This window comes from Cervus canadensis, chromosome 26 (genome assembly GCF_019320065.1).
Source record: "Cervus canadensis isolate Bull #8, Minnesota chromosome 26, ASM1932006v1, whole genome shotgun sequence".
Taxonomy (NCBI): Eukaryota; Metazoa; Chordata; class Mammalia; order Artiodactyla; family Cervidae; genus Cervus; species Cervus canadensis.
Window position 1 is genome coordinate 21,453,914 of NC_057411.1, and position 22,208 is coordinate 21,476,121.

The following is a 22,208-nucleotide window of genomic DNA, read 5'->3' on the forward strand; positions in this document are numbered from 1 at the left end:
TATAATATTTGAAACATAAAGTAAGTATTTTAAAAAAGTCTATCATTTGATATATTGGATAGTATGTCAGATTTTTTCAGTCAAGTGTTCTGAATGAAACTAGCACATTGGTAACATCATATAAACATCTTAGAACTTAATATATGGAATCAATTAATTTTTTCCACTAATTATTTTTTAAACTACAAAATTAATAAATGAAAACATTATTATTAAAGGTCAAATAATACAGAAATATATAGAATAAAAATTTAAATTCTTATCATTGGAAATTTGGGGTATTCTTTAAGATCATTTCTTCTGTGGCATACAAGTTTACATATATTTCATTTTATTTTGAAAGAAGAGAGTCATCCTTATTTTTTATAATTTCTGGGACTTGATTTTTATTTAGCAATGTGACATGGCAGTATTCACCAACATTGCCCATAATCTATTTTCTCTCTTACCTATATGCCCCATACTTATGTTGTAGGTGAGTGTGTTCATTAGCTGATAGCCCTTTAAGAGGTACTGGGAATGTTCAGAATTTGGTTATGAACATGTTCAAGTCTTTCTACATGGCAGATTTCTAGATGTAGAGTGGCAATATCAGCATTATGTTTAAATTTTCTTTAAAAAGTTATTTCCACTTTATACTTCCAGAAAAATAGTCCTCCCATATAATTTATTTTACAAATCATCTATAGGAAAGTAGTTTATTGATGTAATTTTCATTTCATAAAGAAGCAGTGATCATTGACACCTTTTACATGTCACTGGCCAGTTAACTTCTATTCATATTCACATTGGACTGGTTGACTTTTCTTTGGAGATGTGTAGTAGTTCTCATTGTACAGTGACTACCAGTCCTTTTTCTGTTACCTGTGTTGCAGGATAGATTTGAGAAAAATTATTTAAACTTATATGTGTGATTGAACAATACTATCTACTATGGCACCATATTAGTTCTGTTTTCCTTTAAAAGTGTGTCAATTATTTAGACAGCTCTCATGGAAAATTTCAGTGGTAAATTTTTCCTATAATTCTCCAAGTGTCAATGTTTTATTTTATTTTTAAAATATATTATGCTTCAGGTTGATAAATGGCTTGCCATATGACATGGATGGTGATCCTCTTGACCAATAAGACAAGTATGCTTTCCTCAGCTGGACCACTTTGATTGTACACTGCTTTCCTGATGTTCAATTTTCAGGAGTGTCTTCAGATTGCTTTCATTTGATTTATCAATTTCCATGAAATTTACATAATTTTTGTATTCTGTTCATTGTTATTATGTCAGTCATAATGTGCCTAGGTTTATATACATATATATTCATGTGCATTTGGAGAAAATGACAATTCAGTAAGACCATTTATTATATTATCTTAATATACAGTTGAGACTTACATCCATTATTGAAGGCTGAATATGGAAGCTAAAGAGATAAGGTGATTATTTTTAAAGGTGATGAGGAAAAATAATTAGGTCACAATATCAAAGATTTTCCATATCTCAGTTTTTATTTTATTAATAGGAAGCAGGTAGCAGAGGCTATATTTCTAATTCCACAAGCATTCCACTGGGAAATGAGTTAAACTGTATGAAGGCAAATGTTACGTCATGGCTTTAGGTATGAAATAATGGTGAGGCTGGATACACAGTGTAAAGCAAGAAGTGTTACTGGTCTCATAAATGAAACAAAAAGGTGAATCAACACGGTTCTGATTATTGTACAGTTTCTGTAGCAAGATAAAACTATAAAATTCTGCATCGAAATGAAATTAAAATAATCTGAATATCTACAAAATAACGTGGATACTATGAATAAACTTGTTTCTGTGCACAATCTGTGAAATGTTATATTCAATACTTTTTTGTATAACTTTTGAATTAAAATCAAAATGAATAAAATAAATATATGAATTTCAATATATACTCATGTAGTATTATTTTTATTTAACTTTCTCTGGCATGACATATTTCTACTCATAAGCATAGAAAATCCCTTAAAAACTAATTCTGATCTGAGGTGCTAAACTGTGACTAGCCATTTTGTCACAGGAGGATGGGAGCCTTAACTCCTTCCTGTTGGAATTAGCTAGAAGAGTTCCAGCTATGGGGCCTATCTGCCTCAGGCCTCACACACAGCTACTCCCTCTTCTTCTTTCCTGTTTTAAGAAACTTTCGGTAACAAAACAGAAAACATTTTGTGATGACAAATGCTGCAGTTGCCACACAGGCCAGCAGGAACCCAATCACGTCCAGAGAGTGGTACTGGTACCAGGTGAGGTCGTGGGAGGCTGGCCGCAGGTGCCGGGCTCCTTTGTGGCGCATGACGAACTCGATCCAGAAGACTGCTCGGTCCAGGGGCTTCATAGGCTGATCACGTTGAATGGTTGATAACCACATCACATTCTGTTTATATCTGAAGAAAAATCAGATAGACATCAGTTTATAGAATGAACTAGAAAAGAGAAGTATGTAGCATTTCATACAGATGGTAAAATTGAGTGTTTCATAGAGTGGAAGAAATAAAGATTATTTCCCTCAGAGTTGATTAGAGGCCTTAGCTTATGTAATACAAGTTATTAAATGTATAGGATTTCAAGCCATGAAAAAAGAGAAAGTTGGAAAAAGAAGCATTTGCAATTTAAAGAATGAATGAATGAACTCCCAAAGGCCAGAAAAGAGAAAGGAAATACATATTTTGAGTGTTCGAAGTTTGACCTATGCAGTAAGGAGTTGGTAATAGATTTTAAAATACTATCATAATCCAGAAATAGGAGACATATCCATGATGAGATTCAGGGGCATGTCCAGGAAGTGCTGGTCAGGAGTTGATGTTGACATCATATTAGTGAGTGAAGTAATGTTTAGAAGTGTGGAATGAAGTGCCTTGGTTTGAATCTTAACTCTGATTGCTTGCTTTTTTTTCATTGTTAAATGGAATGTTAGGAATAGTATCTTTTCTGATTATCTGGAGGAAAAATACATTGATTCTTAGGGATATTCTTGGGCTTCCCTCCTAGCTCAGTTGGTAAAGAGTCTGCCTACAATGCAGGAGGCCCTGGTTCGATTCCTGGGTTGGGAAGATCCTCTGGAGAATGGATAGGTTACCCACTCCAGTATTCTTGAGCTTCCCATGTGGTTCAGCTGGTAAAGAATCTCCCTGCAAAGTGGGAGACCTGGGTTCGATCCCTGGGTTGGGAAGATCCCCTGGAGAAGGGAAAGACTACAGGGAGCCTGGAGTGTGAAATCAAGTGGGCCTTAGGAAGCATTACTATGAACAAAACTAGTGGAGGTAATAGAATTCCAGCTGAACTATTTCAAATCCTAAAAGATGATGCTGTTAAAGTGCTGCACTCAATATGTCAACAGATTTGGAAAACTCAGCAGTGGCCACAGAACAGAAAAAGTTCAGTTTTCATTCCAACTCCAAAGAAGGGCAATGCCAAAGAATGTTCAAGCTACCATACAGCTGTGCTTATTTCATATATTAGCAAGGTTATAACCAAAATCCTTCAAGCTGGACTTCAGCAATGTGAACCAAGAACTTCCAGATGTACAATCTGGGTTTAAAAAAGGCAGAGGAACCAAAGATCAAATTGCCAACATTTGCTTGATCATGGAGAAAGCAAGTGAATTCCAGAAAAACATCTAGTTCTACTTAATTGAATATGCTAAAGGCTTTGACTGTGTGGATCACAACAAAATATGCAAAATTCTTAAAGAGATGGGAATACCAGACTACCTTACCGATCTCCTAAGAAACCTGTATGGAGGTCAAGAAGCAGTAGTTAGAACCAGACATGGAAAAAAGGACTACTTCAAAATTGGGAAAGGAGTATCTCAAGGCTTTATATTGTCACCCTGCTCTTTTAACTTCTATTCAGAGAACATCATGTGAATTGACAGACTAGATGAATCACAAGCTGGAATCAAGATTGTCAGGAGAAACATCAAAAATCTCATATATGCAGGCAAGGTTACCACTCTAAGGGCAGAAAGAGAAGAGGAACTAAAGAGCCTCTTCAAGAGGGTAAAAGAGGAGAGTGAAAAAGCTGATTTAAAACTCAACATTCAAGAAACTAAGATCATGGCATCAGGTCCCATCACTTCAAGGCAAATAGAAGGGGAGAAAGTGAAAGCAGTGCCTTTAAATAAGCAGATTTTATTTTCTTGGGCTCCAAATTCACTGCGGATGGTGACTGCAACCACAAAATTAAAAGATGTTTGCTCCTTGGAAGAAAACCTATGACAAACCTAGATAGCATTTTAAAAAGCAGAGGCATCACTTTGCCAACAAAGGTCTGTGTAGTCAAAGCTATAGCTTTTCAAGTAGTCATGTACAAATGTGAGAATTAGACCATAAAGAAGACTGAAGGCCAAAAAATATGTTTTTGAATTATGGTGCTGGAGGAGACTCTTGAGAGTCCCTTGGACTGCAAGGAGATCAAGCCAGCCAATCTTAAAGGACATCAACCCTGAATATTCACTGGAAGGACTGATGCTGAAACTGAAGCTTCAATACTTTTGCCACCTGATGCGAAGGGTAGACTCATTAGAAAAGACCTGATGCTGGGAAAGATTGAAGACCTGTTTTATAAAAAACACAGTGGAAGCACTGCGTTTTTGAGAAGAGGGCAGGGATTCAGAAATATTTTTGTAATACAATAGGGAAAGACTATAAAGAAGTAAAAAGTGAAAGTGTTAGTTGTTTAGTCATGTCTGACTCTTTGCGACCCCACCAACTGTAGCCCACCAGGCTCCTCTGTCCATGGAATTCTCCAGGCAAGAATACTGGAGTGGGTTGCTATTCACTTCTTCCAGGGATCTTTCTGATCCAGGGATTGAACCCAGGTCTCCTGCATTACAAGCAGATTCTTTACTTTCTGAGCTACCTGAAAAGTCCTAATGTAATGGGAATTTGAGATGAATTATGTCACGGTGATTTACTAAAATTAAACCATCTTAGAAGAATTTAAAACATTTGTGGATTTTACATGCTGAAAGAAAGTATGCAGATGAGTACTCATAGCATTCATGGTTCCCTACTTTAGCTTTGTTCTCAGTTCTTCCTCTTAATCCTTGTTACCTTTGAGGGATTCTTCTCAATCTAATAAGTTCTTTAAAAATTTATCCACCATCCTTGAGCCTTTGACAAACCTTTTCCCTACAACCATGGAAAAAACTTAAGGTGACACAGTAGGCTATTGTTGACTGTTTTCAAAGCATTGAGCAAAATCTTACTCCTCTGTTTTTATGTGACAACCCCTTGCTGCCTCCAATGTCTTCCCAAGAGAACATCTCTAGAAATAATTTATAGTAATATATATGTATACGTGTACATAAACATATATACATATACTCACAAGGGATTATTAATGACTTCGTTCAATGCATTAAACAAATCTCTTGTTGACATTGTTTCCAAGTCCAATCTGACAGCTGCTCCCTTGGCCTTCATATTAGCGATGTTATCAGGTTGATCAGCAAACAAAGGTATGCCCACCATAGGGATCCCATGGTAGATGGCCTCGTAAATGCCATTGGTTCCACCATGAGTTACAAAGGCTTTGGTTTTTGGATGACCTAGGATTGAATGGATTTCAGTAAAATTATTAACTGAGTCTTACAAATAAAATGAGTACTAGAAGGCACTGAAAGAAGCAGTGTATTTTAGATAACAGATGACTATACACAGGAAACTTCATTTAAATTGCTATCAGAACCCTGAGCAAGAATCCGCTAATTCTCCTGGAGAGGTTAAGTGAAGGTTTCCTAAAAGAAGAGCTTTGTCACTTGAACTTCATAAATTCAAGATTGGCAGGTAAACAAATTGAAAGAACATTCTGGGTAAAAGAAACCACATGAACAACAATCACATCAAAACAGACAAACAGGGACGGGATGTCAGAAATATAGTCTATTAAAGAAATCCTGAAGATATTTAGTTTGATAGGAAGGGTTTCAAGTCCAAAGGAAGGGTAATACTAGTGGTAATGGAACCCAAGGATGGAAAATCTGTATTTTATCATAAAATGTGTAATTTTTCAAGAAAAATATTGTGATACTAATGAAGTTATATATTTAACAGGAACAGACTCACAGATTTAGAGAATGAATTAATTCTTATCGGGGGGAAGTGTGGGGTGGGGAGGGACAGACGGGGTTTTGGATTGACAGGTACACATGGCTATATTTAAAATAGGTAACCAACAAGATTTTACTATAAAATGAGATTGTATATATTTTTTATTATATAAAATAGAGAACTACTGGTAATAAAAGATGAGCTGTTATGTTTTACTAGCATTTAAAATATCCCTATAGAGTGGATAAGTGTAAAGAGAGATTTCAGAGACAGAACAACAACCCACAAAGTTATTTACAATTTCACTGTGAGAAGTAATTACAGTTAAAATAAAGATTTTTGATTTGGGCCATAAGAAATGTATTCTGTATAATGACATGAGAATTTTTATAGTTTCTTTCTTTCTTTTTTTTTTTTTGCCTAAGACTGGAAATAACAAGGAGGAAGTAACTTTTTCTTTTTGAGTTTTTCAATAATAAATACTCAATAAGTTTGTTTCGTGTTGAAGTACTATCAATCTGCTCAGCTGTTATTCTTGTTTTCAATGTTTGTTCTACCAAGTCTCACCAAGCAGGTCGTTCTGAGGGATCCAGTCATACAGCCGAGTATTGGGTCCTAAGGTGTCTGGTTTTTTGCCACTGTATCTCCATAGCACCTGTTAGAGTAGAGGAAATACCTTATTTCATAAGTTGAACTTCACAGTTCTAGCATTAGAATTTTGTACAGGTTTAAAGACATCTAGATAAATGTCTTGTGTATGACAGATAAGGAAATAAGGATCAGAGATTTTAAGCAAAAACTACTAATGCATTGGCCTGAACAGGAACACACATTTTACATAGTTAATTGTCATGTTAAATCAGGTATGGCATGCAGTCAGATTTCACACATGATGCCATAGACAAATGAGATTTTCCTTGACAAATTTAACTATTTAAAAAATTGTTAGGTGGTCTTGATTCTATTGCCAAAATATTAGTGGCAAATTACTAATAATCTACATGTTTATTTTGAGATAAGTTAAAGCTATTATAATAGTTTTTTTTTTTTTTGCAGGACATATTTGTAATCAGATCTTTTACATTATTTAAGAGACTCAATAAATAGTTGACACTTTTAAATTACTATACGTACCTTTTGTGGAATCTGGGCAAGGGCTGATGCAATTGTATTAGCTCTTTCTTCTGTAATGTTAGTGATCATTGACCCCAAAGTAAACACCACAATACCATTTTCTCCAGAGCTCTGGACAAACTCTTCAATTTCCTATAAATAAGAGTTTGGAAAAAAAAAAAAAAAAAGAATTTGCTCCATCACAAAAGAGCAACAACATAGCAAACATTACTTAAAGGATGCCTACAAACAGCTAAGGAGAGAAAATCTAATCTTTTTTTTTTTTTTTTTCCATTTATTTTTATTAGTTGGAGGCTAATTAGTTTACAATATTGTAGTGGTTTTTGCCATACATTGACATGAATCAGCCATGGATTTACAAAATTATTAGAGTAGTGGCTTTTAAAATAGTATAGTAAAATACACATAAGATAAATTTGCCATCTTAATCACTCCTAAATGATTCAGTCAAGTCAAGTGTTAGTCAAGTCAAGTGTTAGTCACTCAGTCATGTCTGACTGTGACCCCATGGGCTATATCCTACCAGGTTCCTCTGTCCATGGAATTCTCCAGGCAAGAATACTGAAGTGGGTTGCCATTGCATTCTCCAGGGGGATCTTCCTGACCCAGGGATTGAACCCAGGTCTCCTGCAATGCAGGCAGATTCTTTATCAGATGAGCTACCAGCGAATCCATTATGGTTCAGTAGTGTTAAGTATATTCATGTTGTGCAACCAGTCTCCAGAAGTCTTCATCTTGAAAGACTGGAAGTCTGATCCCACTAAGAAACTTCCTTTTCTTCTTTCTCCAGCCTCTGGCAAACTTCAGTCCTCTCCATGTTTCTACAAATTTGATTAGTCTCTATACCTTGTATAAGTTGAATTATTTAGTATTTGACTTTTTGGACTGTCTTATTTAAAGTTCACCCATGGTGTTCCATGTGTCATATTTCCTTTCAATGGCTGAATAATATTTTATTGTTTGTAGATACCACATTTTGTTTATGGATTTATCTATTGATGGACACTTGAGTTGCTTCACTCCTTTGGCCCTAGTGGATAGTGCTTTCATGAGTATGGTGTGCAAATATCTCATTGGGATCCTCATTTCAATTCTTTTTGGATATGCCCAGAAGAGGAATTGCTGGATCATATGGTCATTTATTTTTGGAGGAAACTCCGTAATGTTTTAAGTAATGGGTGTTTTTTTATTTTTTCCACCAGAGCTAATTTTTGAGGTCCTTTGAAAGAAGATGTGTCATATGAGGTCAATTTTTTCTATTGTGTGTGTTTGTGCACTTGTGTGTATGTACAAGTAAGAAATAAGATAGAGCCAGTACACAGTAGTGATGAGGTGTTTTGTCTGACTCTTTACAATCCTATGGACTGCGGCCCACCAGGCTCCTCTGTCCATGGGGATTCTCCAGGCCAGAATACTGGAATGGTTTGCCATGTCCTCATTCAAGGGATCTTCCCAACCCAGGAATTGAACCCAGGTCTCCAGCATTGCAGGTGGATTCTTTACCATCTGAGCCACCAGTGATGAGGAGATACTGTTAAACAATTACTGTTTAGACTGAGACTACTGTTAGATTCAGACTCTTCATCTATAATGTTATTAATTATTAACATAGATTCTTGGAAGAAAGCTACACTCCAGGATTTATCTCACCCTTATTTTTTTTTTTTTATTATAGTTCTACTAAATTGTTTTTTTTTTTCCAGGCAGAATTATTTTAGCATAGTCATTCGTATTTCATTTCCATGGCTATTAGCACTGAAAAAAATTATGATTAGAATCACTTTATGTCTGTTATTCTATAGCTCTATAATCCTTGTTCCTTATCTTAAATTTTGTCACAATTTTCCTAACTCTCTCTATATATTACTTATCAGTGACAGTGAGGAGTCTGGTATTGTAGTTTGAAGTTTCTGTGAAACAGTCTGATAGGGACTATTTATAATCCAACAGTCTCATACTATGAGATCTTTATAACCCAGATGTGTACTTGTGTACTCACATATTTGAATAATCTTATCACTGGTTTTGTTTACATATGACACCCTTTGCCATGAACTCATTTTGTGTAATTGATGTCACAGTAGGATGTGCTATGTGCAACGGCTTTGAGGGACCATCATCATCATTACCTCACTGAGTTTCCCAGGGAGCACCTTTCCCACAGTGCGAGAAGTGCCTCAGGGCTTTCTGCAGCAGAGATCTGGTCACGTTCTGAGTAGTTGACATCAAACTAAACAGCTCCTGGAGAAGCTGTATTCACTTGGCATTGTTTCATAATTATTTTGTCACTTTGTCCTTCATACTTTTCCAAGTAAAAAAGCATTACTCTCCACACTAAAATAATTCCACATCATTCGGTGCACTTCATTACAAAACAAAAAAAAAAAAGTAGATGCAAAAATTTTCCTGGATATTTGGTCAAAATCATATATTCATCTTTTAAATTTCTCTTTTCTGTTTCAAACTCATTATTCTTTTCTTTCTGGAAAACAATGACCCAACTCTTTCACCATAAAGTATTTATTTTCTGATCATAACCATTGTCATTAAACTTCTTTTAAAAAGCATTTTTTACAGAAAGAATAAGACTTTTTTCAAACTTTAACCTTGCTGACTATATTATGCAGTACATTGTTTGAAAGTATAATGTCACCCTGATATCAGTTTCAATATTAAGTTCACTGAATTTTCCTATGATTTAACGTGGTCCATCCAGGTATTGTATTTCCAGGGACCTGTAGCAGCTTTTAAAGTTACCTGTCTTCTTTGTTTTGTCTCATTCTCTTACTACCTAAAGCTGCTTGTCTTTTCCGTGGAAAATGGATTCCTATCATATTATTGGAGAAGTTCCTTTATTTAATAATTAATCACTGATATGGACTGTTTATTCTCACTTTTAGACATCGTTATGAAAATAATATGAGCCCATGGTGAAAAAGTATGCAAAATACAAAAAAATTATAAAAATAAAGTAAAATGTACTCATTTTCACTGTCAAGAAATAGTTTAAAATTCGTATGCTCATTTTAAAGGTGAAAAAGATTTTTTACATTTTACATAAAACATATTATTTAATGTGTATAATATATTGATTTGATGCATTTATATATTGTAATAGAATTGTCATTTTCATGATATTTCATGCCTCTATCATGCTGCATAATTATCATTTCTTTTTTGTGATTGGAATAATTAATTAAGATGTAGTCTCTTAGCAAATTTGACGATTATAATAATATTGTTGTCTATATTCACTGTTCTCTCTCTTAGAGCTCCAGGATTTATTTTTCTACGAGAGGCAAGTTTGCACTCTTGAAAGACATCTCTTCTATTCTCCTACCCCACAGATCCTGGTAACCATCATATTAATATTACTGTCTGCTTTTAAAAGTTTGGTTTTTTAAGATTCCACATTTAAGGGATATCATATAGTATTTGGCTCTCTCTGTCTTTTCAAAAAATAAACAAAAATACCAAATTTTAGCTAGACTAACAAAAGAAAGAAAAAGACTCATATAAATAAAATTAGAAATCAAAGTGGAGACATTATAGCTGTTACTACAACTGCATAGGCTCTTAAGAAATTATTGTGTAGAATTATATACCAACAAATTACATTACCAAGAAGAATGAATAAATTTCTAGAAACACATAGTCTATCAAGACTGAATCAGGAAGAGCTGGAAAATCTTGACAAGTCATAATAGCTAAAGGTATTCACTTAGTTTCAAAAACCTCCTAATGAAGAAAACCCCAGGACCTCAATGGCTTCACTGACAAAATAGATGAAATATTTAAAAAATAATTAATGTCAGTTCTTCAAAAACTCTTCCAAAAAATTAAAAAGAAAGAACGCTTCTGAAACTCATTCTACAAGACCAGTATTACCTTTATACCAAATCAATAAGGATATGAATATAGTTGCAAAAATTCTTATCCAAATATCTGCAAGTCAAATTCAAGAACACATTGAAAGGATTACATACTGTGACCAGATGAGATTTATTCCTTGGATGTAAAGGATGGCTCAATGTACCTAAATCAATTAAAGTAATATATTCCATTAATAAAATGAAATTTAAAAAACGTGTTCATGCTGATAGATGTGGAATAACATTTGACAAGAATCAACATTCTTTCCTGATAAAAACCCTCAATGCTGTGACTGTAGAAGGAAGATATTTCAACATAAGTCATATATAACAAACCCAAAGTTAGCATCATGTTCAACAGTGAAAATTTGAAAGCTTTTCTCTAATATCAGGAACAAGACAAGGATGCCCACTCTCACACTCTCGTTACATATATTATAGTATTAGAAGTCCTAGCTAGAGTAACTAGGCAAGACAAAGAAATAAGACATTCAAGTCAGGAAGGAAGAGGTTAAATCATTTCTTTTGCAAATGATATATATATATATTTTAATACAGAAAATCCCAGAGATTCAGCCAAAAACCTGAATTAATTGGCAACTTCAGTAAAGTTTTGTAAAATTAGTTCAGTAAATTAAAGTTCAGTAAAATTAGCATAAGGAAATTAGTTGTATTAAAGTTCACATTATAAGGACTTTCCTGGTGGTCCAGTGATTAAGAATCCATCTGCCATTGCAGTGTACATGGATTCGATCCTTCATCTGGGAACTAAGGCCCCACATGCCACAGGCATCTAAGTCCATGCACGAAAATGACCGAGCCTTCAAGCACAATGTACTTAAATCACACTGAATGTTATATGCTTTTAACAATTTTGTTAAATCTGATGCTTGAAACATATTTTAATTTGCATTTCCATGATTAACAGTGAGCTTGAAAAAATGTTAGATGGATTTCTAAATAATAATAATGAAACATCTGAAAAAAAACTATCCCATTCACAGTTGGATCAAAAATTAGAAAATAACTAGAAATAAGTTTAACCAATGAGATGAAAGATCTGTATAGTGATAACTACAAGACTTTGTAGAAAGAAATAGAATAAAGCACAAATAAATGTCAAGTCATCTTGTGTTCATGATCTCAAGAGGTAATATTTTTAAAATATTGACATGACCCAAAGCCAAAGGCATCATATCTCACAATTTCAAATAGTACAAAACTATGATGTTTAAAACAATATGGCACAGGCCTAAAAAAGACAACTAGATCAGTGGAACAGAATACAGGATCCAGAATTGAAACCCTGCATTGACAGGGAAAGCCTTTGACAAAATTCAACATCCATTTATGATAAAGACACTCCAAAAAGCAGGCATAGAAGGAACATACCTCAACATAATGAAAACCATATATGATAAACCCACAGCAAACATTATCCTCAATGGTGAAAAATTGAAAGCATTTCCCCTAAAGTCAGGAACAAGACAAGGGTGCCCACTTTCACCACTACTATTCAATATAGTTTTGGAAGTCCTAGCCATAGCAATCAGAGAAGAAAAAGAAATAAAAGGAATCCAGATTGAAAAAGAAGTAAAACTCTCACTGTTTGCAGATGACATCATGATCCTCTACATAGAAAACCCTAAAGACTCCACCAGAAAATTACTAGAGCTAATCAATGAATATAGTAGAGTTGCAGGATATAAAATTAGCATGCAGAAATCCTTTGCATTCCATACATTAACAATGAGAGAACAGAAAGAGAAATTAAGGAAACAATTCCATTCACCATTGCAATGAAAAGAATAAAATACTCAGGAATAAATCTATCTAAAGAAACAAAAGACCTATATATAGAAGACTAAAAAACACTGATGAAAGAAATCAAAGATGACACAAATAGATGGAGAAATATACTGTGTTCATGGATCAGAAGAATCAATATAGTGAAAATGAGTATACTACCCCAAAGCAATCTATAGATTTGATGCAGTCCCTTTCAAGCTACCAACAGTATTTTTCACAGAACTATAACAAATAATTTCACAATTTGTATGCCTCGAATAGCCAAAGCAATCTTGAGAAGGAAGATGGAACTGGAGGAATCAACCTGCATGATTTCAGACTATACTACAAAGTTACAGTCATCAAGACAGCATGATACTTGCACAAAGACGGAAATATAGATCAATGGAACAAAATAGAAAGCCCAGAGATAAATCCACACACCTATGGACACCTTATCTTTGATAAAGGAGGCAAGAATATACAACGGAGAAAAGACAATCTCTTTAGCAAGTGGTGCTGGGAAAGCTGGTCAATCACATGTAAAAGAATGAAACTAGAACACTTTCTAAGACCATACACAAAAATAAACTAAAAATGGATTAAAGATCTAAATGTAAGACCAGAAACTATAAAACTCCTAGAGGAAAAACGTAGGCAAAACACTCTCTGACATAAATCACAGCAAGATCCTCTATGACCCACCTCCCAGAGTAATAGAAATACAAGCAAAAATAAACAAATGGGACCTAATTAAGCTCAAAAACTTTTGAACAGCGATGGAAACTATAAGCAAGGTGAGAAGACAGCCTTCAGAATGGGAGAAAATAATAGCAAATGAAACAACTGACAAAGAATTAATCTCAAAAATATACAAGCTTCTCCTGCAGCTCAATTACAGAAAAATAAACAACCCAATCAAGAAATAGGCCAAAGAACTAAACAGACATTTCTCCAAAGAAGACATACATATGCTAACAAACACATGAAAAGATGCTCAACATCAGTCATTATCAGAGAACTGCAAATCAAAACCACAGTGAGGTACCATCTCATGCCGGTCAGAATAGCTGCTATCCAAAAATCTACAAACATTAAATGCTGGAGAGGGTGTGGGGAAAAGGGAACCCTCTTACACTGTTGGTGGGAATACAGCCACTATGGAGAACAGTGTGGAGATTCTTTAAAAAACTGGAAATAGAACTGCCATATGACCCAGCAATCCCACTGCTGGGCATACACACTGAAGAAACCAGAACTGAAAGAGACACCTATACCCCAGTGTTCATCACAGCACTGTTTACAATAGCCAGGACATGGAAGCAACCTATATATCCATCAGCAGACAAGTGGATAAGAAAGCTGTTGTACATATACACAATGTAATATTACTCAGCTATTGAAAAGAACACATTTGAATCAGTTCTAATGAGGTGGATGAAACTGGAGCCTTTTATACAGAGTGAAGTAAGTCAGAAAGAAAAACACCAGTAACAGTATATTATCATATGTACATGGAATCTAGAAAGATGGTAACTATATGTGAGACAGCAAAAGAAACACAGATGTAAAGAGCAGATTTTTAGACTCTGGGAGAAGGCAAGGGTAGGATGTTCTGAGAGAATAGCATTAAAACATGTATATTACCATATATGAAATATATCACTAGTCCAAGTTCAATGCATGAAACAGGGCACTCAAAGCTGGTGCACTGGGACAACTCTGAGGGATGGGATGGGGAGGGAGGTCGGAGGGGGATTCAGAATGGGGGACACATGTACACCCATGGCTGATTCATGTCAATGTATGGCAAAACCCACTACAATATTGTAAAGTAATTAGCCTCCAATTACAATAAATAAATAAATAAAACACTGCATTTATAGTCAACTAATATTCAACAAAGGAGACAAGAACATTCAATGAGGAAACTGGATAAACACACGTGAAAAAGTGAAATGAGACCCCTTTGTTACACCTGTCACAAAAATCAACTCAAAAGGAATCAGAGACTTAAAATAAGGCCAAACACTATAACTCTCCTAAAAGAGAACATAGGGAGAAAGCTCCTTGACATTGGTTTTGGAAATATTTTCTTTGGAAATGACACCAAAACCATGACAAAAGAAAAAATCAACAAGTAGAACTACATGAAACTTATAAGCTTTTCCACCGTAAAATAATCAACCAGATAAAAATATGCATAAAGAATGGAAGAAAAATTTTGCAAACCACATATTGAAGGGCTAATGTCATACATATATACATATTTATACATAATATGTATAAACATAGATTATATACATGTGCTGTGCTTAGTCGCTTAGTTGTGTTTGATTCTTTGTGACCCCATGGACTATAACTGGCCATGCCCCTCTGTCCATGGAGATTCTCCAGGCAGTAATACTGGAGTGGGTTGCCATGTCCTTCTCCATGGGATCTTACCCACCCAGGGATTGAACCCGGGTCTCCCACATTATAGGTGGATTCCTTACCATCTGAGCCACCAGGGAAGCTCATTTTATATAAACTTCTAACAGGTGTGAGGTGATAGCTGTAATTTTGATTTGAATTTCCTTGATAATTAGTGATGTTGAGCATCTTTTCACATACTTAATGGTCATTTAGATGTCTTCTTTGGCAAACTATTTTCTTTTTTCTCCATTCTTTAAATTTTTCTTTTATGTTGTATGATTTATATATATATATATATATATATGTATGTATACTTATACACACACACACACACACACACACACACACATATATATATAGATCTTCCTCACCCAGGGATCAAACCAGGGTCTCCTGCATTGCAGGTGAATTCTTTACCATCTGAGCCACCAGGAAAACCATATATATATACATATGAATTACATTTATATGTAACTCATACAACACAGCAATAAAAATTTAGTTAAGGAATGGGGAAACAAATAAAATAGACAATTTTCCAAAGAAGACGTCTAAACGGCCATTAGGTATATGAAAAGATGCTCAACATCACTAATTATCAAGGAAATTCAAATCAAAACTACAGTGAACTATCACCTCACACCTGTTAGAAGTTTACCACCAGGAGGAGAAAACTGTTGGTGAGAACGTGGAGAAAAGTGAATGCTTGTACATTGTCAGTGGGAATGTAAATTTATTAAGACACCATGGAAAACAAAACGAAGGTTTGTTTAAAAATAATTAAAAATAGGTCTACTATATGATCTGGTAATTCCAATTTTTGGTGCATATTCTGAAGAGATAAAAACAGGATAGCAAAGAGATATATATGCTCCCATGTTTGTGAGAGTCCACTCAGTCATGTCTGATTCTTTGCGACCCCCTGGACTATACAGTTCATGGAATTCTCCAGGTCAGAATACTAGAATGGGTAGCAGTTCCCTTCTCCCGGAGATCTTCCCAACCCAGGAATTCAACCGGGGTCTCCTGTATTGCAGGCGGATTCTTTAACAGCTGAGCTACCAGGGAAGCCCAAGTTTATTGTACCATTATTCACAGGAGCCAAGGGAAACAATCAAGTAGCCATTAACGAATGAATACATAAAAGATGTGTATTCTAAATACACATACACACACAGAGAATGAGATATTATTCATCCATGAGAAAGAAGGAAATCCTGCCATTTTTGACAACATGGATGGGCTTTTAGGGCTTTATGCTAAAACTTGTGTTTTCATTTTAATTTTATTCCACTCTTATAATGAAATACACATGTGACATATATTTTGAAAGTTGCATTTTAGCTTATATTTTTATCCTACAAGAAAACTGTAATCTTATTATATCTATATTTTCCAACTAAACCTCATACTATAGCTGATTGAGTGTAATTAAGTATTGTTTGATAAAATGATTGGCATGGTATGATATGTATACTATAATTTATTTAATAATTGCTTAATTTTGGATATTTAAATTACTTCTAGTGTTGTATTTTATGAATTACTGCCAAAAATATTGTTCTGTACATCTTTATTTTTCTCTGTATAGTCTCATGGGTGTAAACTATGAAATCAAAAGCTGTAAGCATTTTTAAGATTCTTGATGCATTTTTCCAAATGTCTTAATTCTTTAAACAAGAGAGAAGGGACGTATGTATAACCTATGGTTGATTCATGTTGATGTTTGGCAGAAACCAACACAATTCTGTAAAGCAATTATCCTGCAATTAAAAATTAAATATATTTAAAATAAAAAAGATCATACATCATGGTCAAGTGGGCTTTATAAAAAAAATTACAGAAATTTTCTGAGAATCTAATAATGAATGGAAAAGTTAGGAGTTTGATGGAATAGTTTCTTTATATAATGAAATCTTCACAATCATTGACTTGGATTTAAATCTTGTTTTCAACTTAATAACAACAGCTACTAGTTACCGTTATCCTACTATTCATCTTTTCTTTTTTCTTATTCCTCTCCAGATTCTTGCTTACCTTCATAAGGAATTCTTTGTAATTTTAAAGTATGGGAAGTTTTCAGATTCAAGAGATGCAAATCATTTGCTCTTTAGTGTCTGTGCAGAATTTATGGTTCTTCTACATGCAGTTTATATTTTTCCTGTGGGCATTCTCTTAGACAGCTATGATGTTGAAATGCACATTCCTAAAGGGAGCTTTACTGAGCTTTTCTTTAGTGTAAGTGTAGACACAAAACAGTTGTCCTAATAAACTTAGTGATGTTTTTTAATCTGTAAATTGTAAAACCCTGGGACTGCAAATGAAGACTGGTTTAAATGTTGATATGAAAGCTAGGAAGTGCTGAATTTGACTGTAAAAACTGTTAAGTCATACATTTATATTGTTGAAGAATGGTCTATTTTAGCTAGAGCACTGGTGAAGAGCTGCAATCCTTTGTAAAGAATTTTAGCATTTCATCTTGGTTATCTGATAGCCAAACCTTAAAAAAAAATCTTAACATTAAAAACTTTTAAATTGAATGTCTTAAATTATATTTTACCTTAAATTTTATTAAATGTATTATTATTTAATTACTTTTATTTTTTAATTAAAAAACTTTACTTTTAAACAACTCCTTGGGATATATACTTTCTAGGACTTTGCTAGATTATATTGATATAATCGGTGTATTGGAAAACCAGTTTCCACTAGCTTAGAAATTAGATCCAAGTGGCTGGTACACATTGGGTTATTGATAATATGGAATAGCAATAAAGTGAAAATGATTACAATAGTTAATATTTCTTTTGACTCACTGAATAAGTGCCAGACGCATTTGTTTCATACTAACAAATATTTTTCCCCATGATAATATGAAGTTGATTCTATTATTATAAGAGTTAGTGTGGTCATATCTCTATGAATATCATAGTCAAGTTTTGCATCATTGTTGCCTGTAATTCACAGCAAACTGCTCAATGGTGTCCCTTTCCACTCCTGCCCCTTTACAAGGCAACCCAGTGACTAAATCCTGTGTGTGATTTTTTTGGTAAGGTGATCATCTCTCTCCCTCTCTTTACCGTTTTAGTTTTCTCCCTAATGCTCCTACTAGATGCTTCAGTTCAGTTCAGTTCAGTTCCTCAGTCATGTCTGACTCTTTGTGACCCCCACAGACTGCAGCACGCCAGGCCTCCCTGTCCATCACCAACTCCTGGAGTTTACTCAAACTCATGTCAATTGAGTTGGTGATGCCCTCCAACCACCTCATCCTCTGTCGTTCCCTTCTTTTCCCACTTTCAATCTTTCCCAGCATCAGTGTTTTCCATATCAGGTGGAAAGTATTGGAGTTCTTCACATCAGGTGGCCAAAGTATTGGAGTTTCAGCTTCAATATCAGTCCTTCCAATTAATATTCAGGACTGATTTCTTTTAGGATGGACTGGTTGGATCTCCTTGCAGTCCAAGGGACTCTCAAGAGTCTTCTCCAACACCACAGTTCAAAAGAATCAATTCTTTGGCACTCAGCTTTCTTTATAGTCCAACTCTCACATCCATACATGACTACTGGAAAAATCATAGCCTTCACTAGACGGACCTTTGTTGGCAAAGTAATGTCTTTGCTTTTTAATATGCTATCTAGGCAGGTCATAACTTTCCTGCCAAGGAATAAGCATCTTTTAATTTCATGGCTGCAGTCACCATCTGCAGTGATTTTGGAGCACCCAAAAATAAAGTCTGTCAATGTGTGGCAAAAACTGCTACAATATTGTAAAGTAATTAGCCTCCAACTAATAAAAATAAATGGAAAAAAAAATAAAGTCTGCCACTGTTTCCCCATCTATATGCCATGAAGTGATGGGACCAGATGATGATCTTAATTTCCTGAATGTTGAGCTTTAAGCCAACTTTTTACTCTCCTCTTTCACTTTCACCAAGAGGCTCTTTAGTTCTTTTTCACTTTCTGCCATAAGGGTGGTGTCATCTGCATATCTGAGGTTATTGATATTTCTCCCAGCAACCTTGATTCCAGCTTGTGCTTCATCCAGCCCAGCGTTTCTCATGATGTACTCTGCATATAAGTTATATAAGCAGGGTGACAATATACAGCCTTGACGTACTCCCTTGCCTATTTGCAACCAGTCTGTTCCATGATTACTTGTCTCTTAACTCACCTCTCTGGCATTATCAACTGTCTCTTTACTCAGTCTCTTCACATTGAAACTAAACTTGGACTTCTTTGGTACTGTCATTACTATACTACCAGCTTTCCTTTTGAGTCTTCCTCCACACCTTCCCTATCCCTTATACTTATTCCTGAACATCCTTCAGATCTCAGTCTTAATATCAGTGCTTCAGAGACACTTTCTGTAATTCATGCTGGATGTTTCCTTATTACTGTGGTCTTCCCTTATTATAACAATTTTCACACAATTTTTATTACTCATTGGTATTCTATGTTTCCAGTAGAGTGGCTGGTGGCAGAAACTGTATCTACACCATTTCTCTGCATATTAGCACTTGCTTCTAGAATATGCTAGTCATTTTAAAAATTATTCTTTTTATTTTATAATTCTCCTAAATATCATTCTTTACTCTGTGCTGAATAATGAAGATCATATTTTTACTGTCATAGTCTCAAATTCTCCCACTGATCCCACTTTATTCTGTATTGATACTGAAATTTAGATACTTGTGTTGCTATAGAAATAAATATATGAGTTTCTAATTGGCAGGTCATTATCTAGCATTCCACATCTCTCTCATTATAACTGAGCATTCTAAATAAAGAATGTAGGATTACTCTTTTCAAAAATGCAATGTAAACAAAACACAATAAACAGGAATAGGTAACCTTAGGCAGGGGGTTGGCAGGTTTGCAGTGAAGGCCTCCAACAAATTCAAAATTTGGTAGTAGTGGGTGAGGAAATTGAAAATCCCAGTAGGTTCGAATGAGCCACATTTCAGCTTTTCCCATTGTCTCTGATAATGTAGTCTGTCTTCCTACAATGAAAAGCAAAAACAACAAGAATTAGATGAAATGATAAAATTGTCATGTGAGTATATTAGCTAATTTTTTGAAAGGAGCTTGGAATGATATAGTCAAGATATTTGAAAGTGTATATATTCTGGTAAAGCAAATAAACATGTATGTGTATAGTACATGTCTTCCCTGGTGGCTCATTGGAAAAGAATCCACCTGTCAATGCAGGAGACATGGGTTCAACCTCTGGGTTGGGAAGATCCCCTGGAGAATGAAATGGCAACCCACTCAAGTATTCTTGCCTGGGGAATCGCATGGATGGAGGAGCCTGACATGCTGCAGTCCATGGGGTTGCAAAGAGTTGGACCCAACTTAATGACTAAGCAACAACAGTGGCGTATAATATATTATATCATATCATGTCCTGTCACATTATATAATAGAACATAACATAATACAGAAGCCGAGGTACACAAACAGAAAAAAAAAAATTCTAAATGCTACCTAGATACTTGTGCTACAGATATTTGTATATTTCAATCTATATGTCTTCTTTTATTGAGACATTTTATGAGGTTTTTAGTGACTTTTTTTACATTAAAAAAGGAAGTTCAGTCGTATGGATATATAACTGCTCGGAAAATTCCTAAGTGCTTCAAATTTGTGGTTTATGACTTCCTGAAGTGTCTGGACAAGTAATGGGCAACAGGGTTATACCTTATTCTATAATTTAATATTTTTATATACTTATTAGATAATTTTATATTTTAATTTTGTTGTTTCACTTATGAGACAAAATTTTGTAACTTTATACAAATTCATTTTCCAAGGTACTAGGAAAGTTAGGACTTCATGCTACCAATTAAAAACATGACTTACCTAGTACTTCACTGTAAAATTGATTCCATTTCTTCTCATTAAATGTCTGGAACCAAAAGTCAAAATAAAGTACATATATCATATTTTTTACCCTCTCCATGAATGTCATTTGATCACTTAATTCTGACATAACAACAGGTACATAGGATGGTGGAAATGAAAGCCCCCCACTATACTTTTCAATTGAAAAACCAGGAGAGAAGCGGAGACTGTACACTAAAGGTACTTTAAGTATCTCAGCTAGCAGTTCACCACAGGGTCCAATGGCATCTGCAAGAATGACATCAAAACTTGATTCCTGTAGTTTTGTTATAAGTTTCTTGTTTGAAACAAGGTCTTTACATATCTTCATAGTAACATCAGAATATTCCCAAAATAAACTTTGCACTGCTGAAAAATATGACAAAAATGAATCTTTTTCCATATATGTCCATTTCTCAAGCAAACACTGGAAAATATACTGAAAATCATCTTTAGTTAAAGATACAGGGAAATTCTCAAATTTAATACCAAATTCTTTTTTGGTATTAATGAAAATGGAAGCTGAAGATGTCATAACAGTCACCTCATGACCCCTTGAGACCAGTTCTTCCAGAATTGTCTTTATATTTATCCAATGACTATATTCCACTGGCCACACAAGCACCTTTCCACAATTTCCAGAGTTGAAGTAGCAAGTCAGCTGTAGCAGCAGCAGAAATGAGAGCCATTTCATAGACATCATATTCATATGCAGAACTTTTCAAAACTTGCTGTATCCTTTTGCCATCATTCATGTTTATATCCAAGGAGAAATTGATCATGATGTTAAATTATAACTCCTATGCCTCTAGTAGTGACTTTATATGAGCAGTCAGCAGTTGTGGAAAGCAAGTGAAATGGTAGAGTGTAGAATAGTTCATGTTTATACAATGTGTTTAATTTTGTTTTCTCAATGCTGTCACCCATCCAAAAAGCAAAGACCTTGCACATGCAGATCAATTATATTGTGTAAGAGAGAAGACTAGTGTAAAAGCAAAAACAAGTAAGAGTTTCTCCTATCTGCAGTCTCCTTGACATGGAA

The 22,208-nt window shown here is 34.7% G+C and overlaps 1 protein-coding gene across 2 annotated transcripts; it reads right to left on the reverse strand.

Annotated features, from left to right (window-relative positions):
* Nucleotides 1-1,484: 1,484 nt before the first annotated feature.
* LOC122428431 (UDP-glucuronosyltransferase 2B4-like) lies at nucleotides 1,485-21,920 on the reverse strand. Of its 2 annotated transcripts, XM_043448454.1 has the most exons (7): nucleotides 21,792-21,901; nucleotides 21,146-21,191; nucleotides 20,138-20,286; nucleotides 7,212-7,343; nucleotides 6,645-6,732; nucleotides 5,356-5,575; nucleotides 1,485-2,408 (listed from the first exon to the last, which is right to left on the reverse strand). In XM_043448454.1, the coding sequence occupies exons 1-7, from the start codon at nucleotides 21,873-21,875 to the stop codon at nucleotides 2,132-2,134; spliced, it is 996 nt and encodes a 331-aa protein (XP_043304389.1). In that variant the 5' UTR covers nucleotides 21,876-21,901; the 3' UTR covers nucleotides 1,485-2,131. The 2 variants fall into 2 exon arrangements, with proteins under 2 accessions (XP_043304389.1, XP_043304388.1); XM_043448453.1 differs by having other exon boundaries at nucleotides 21,146-21,920.
* Between the last annotated feature and the right edge of the window lie 288 nt (nucleotides 21,921-22,208).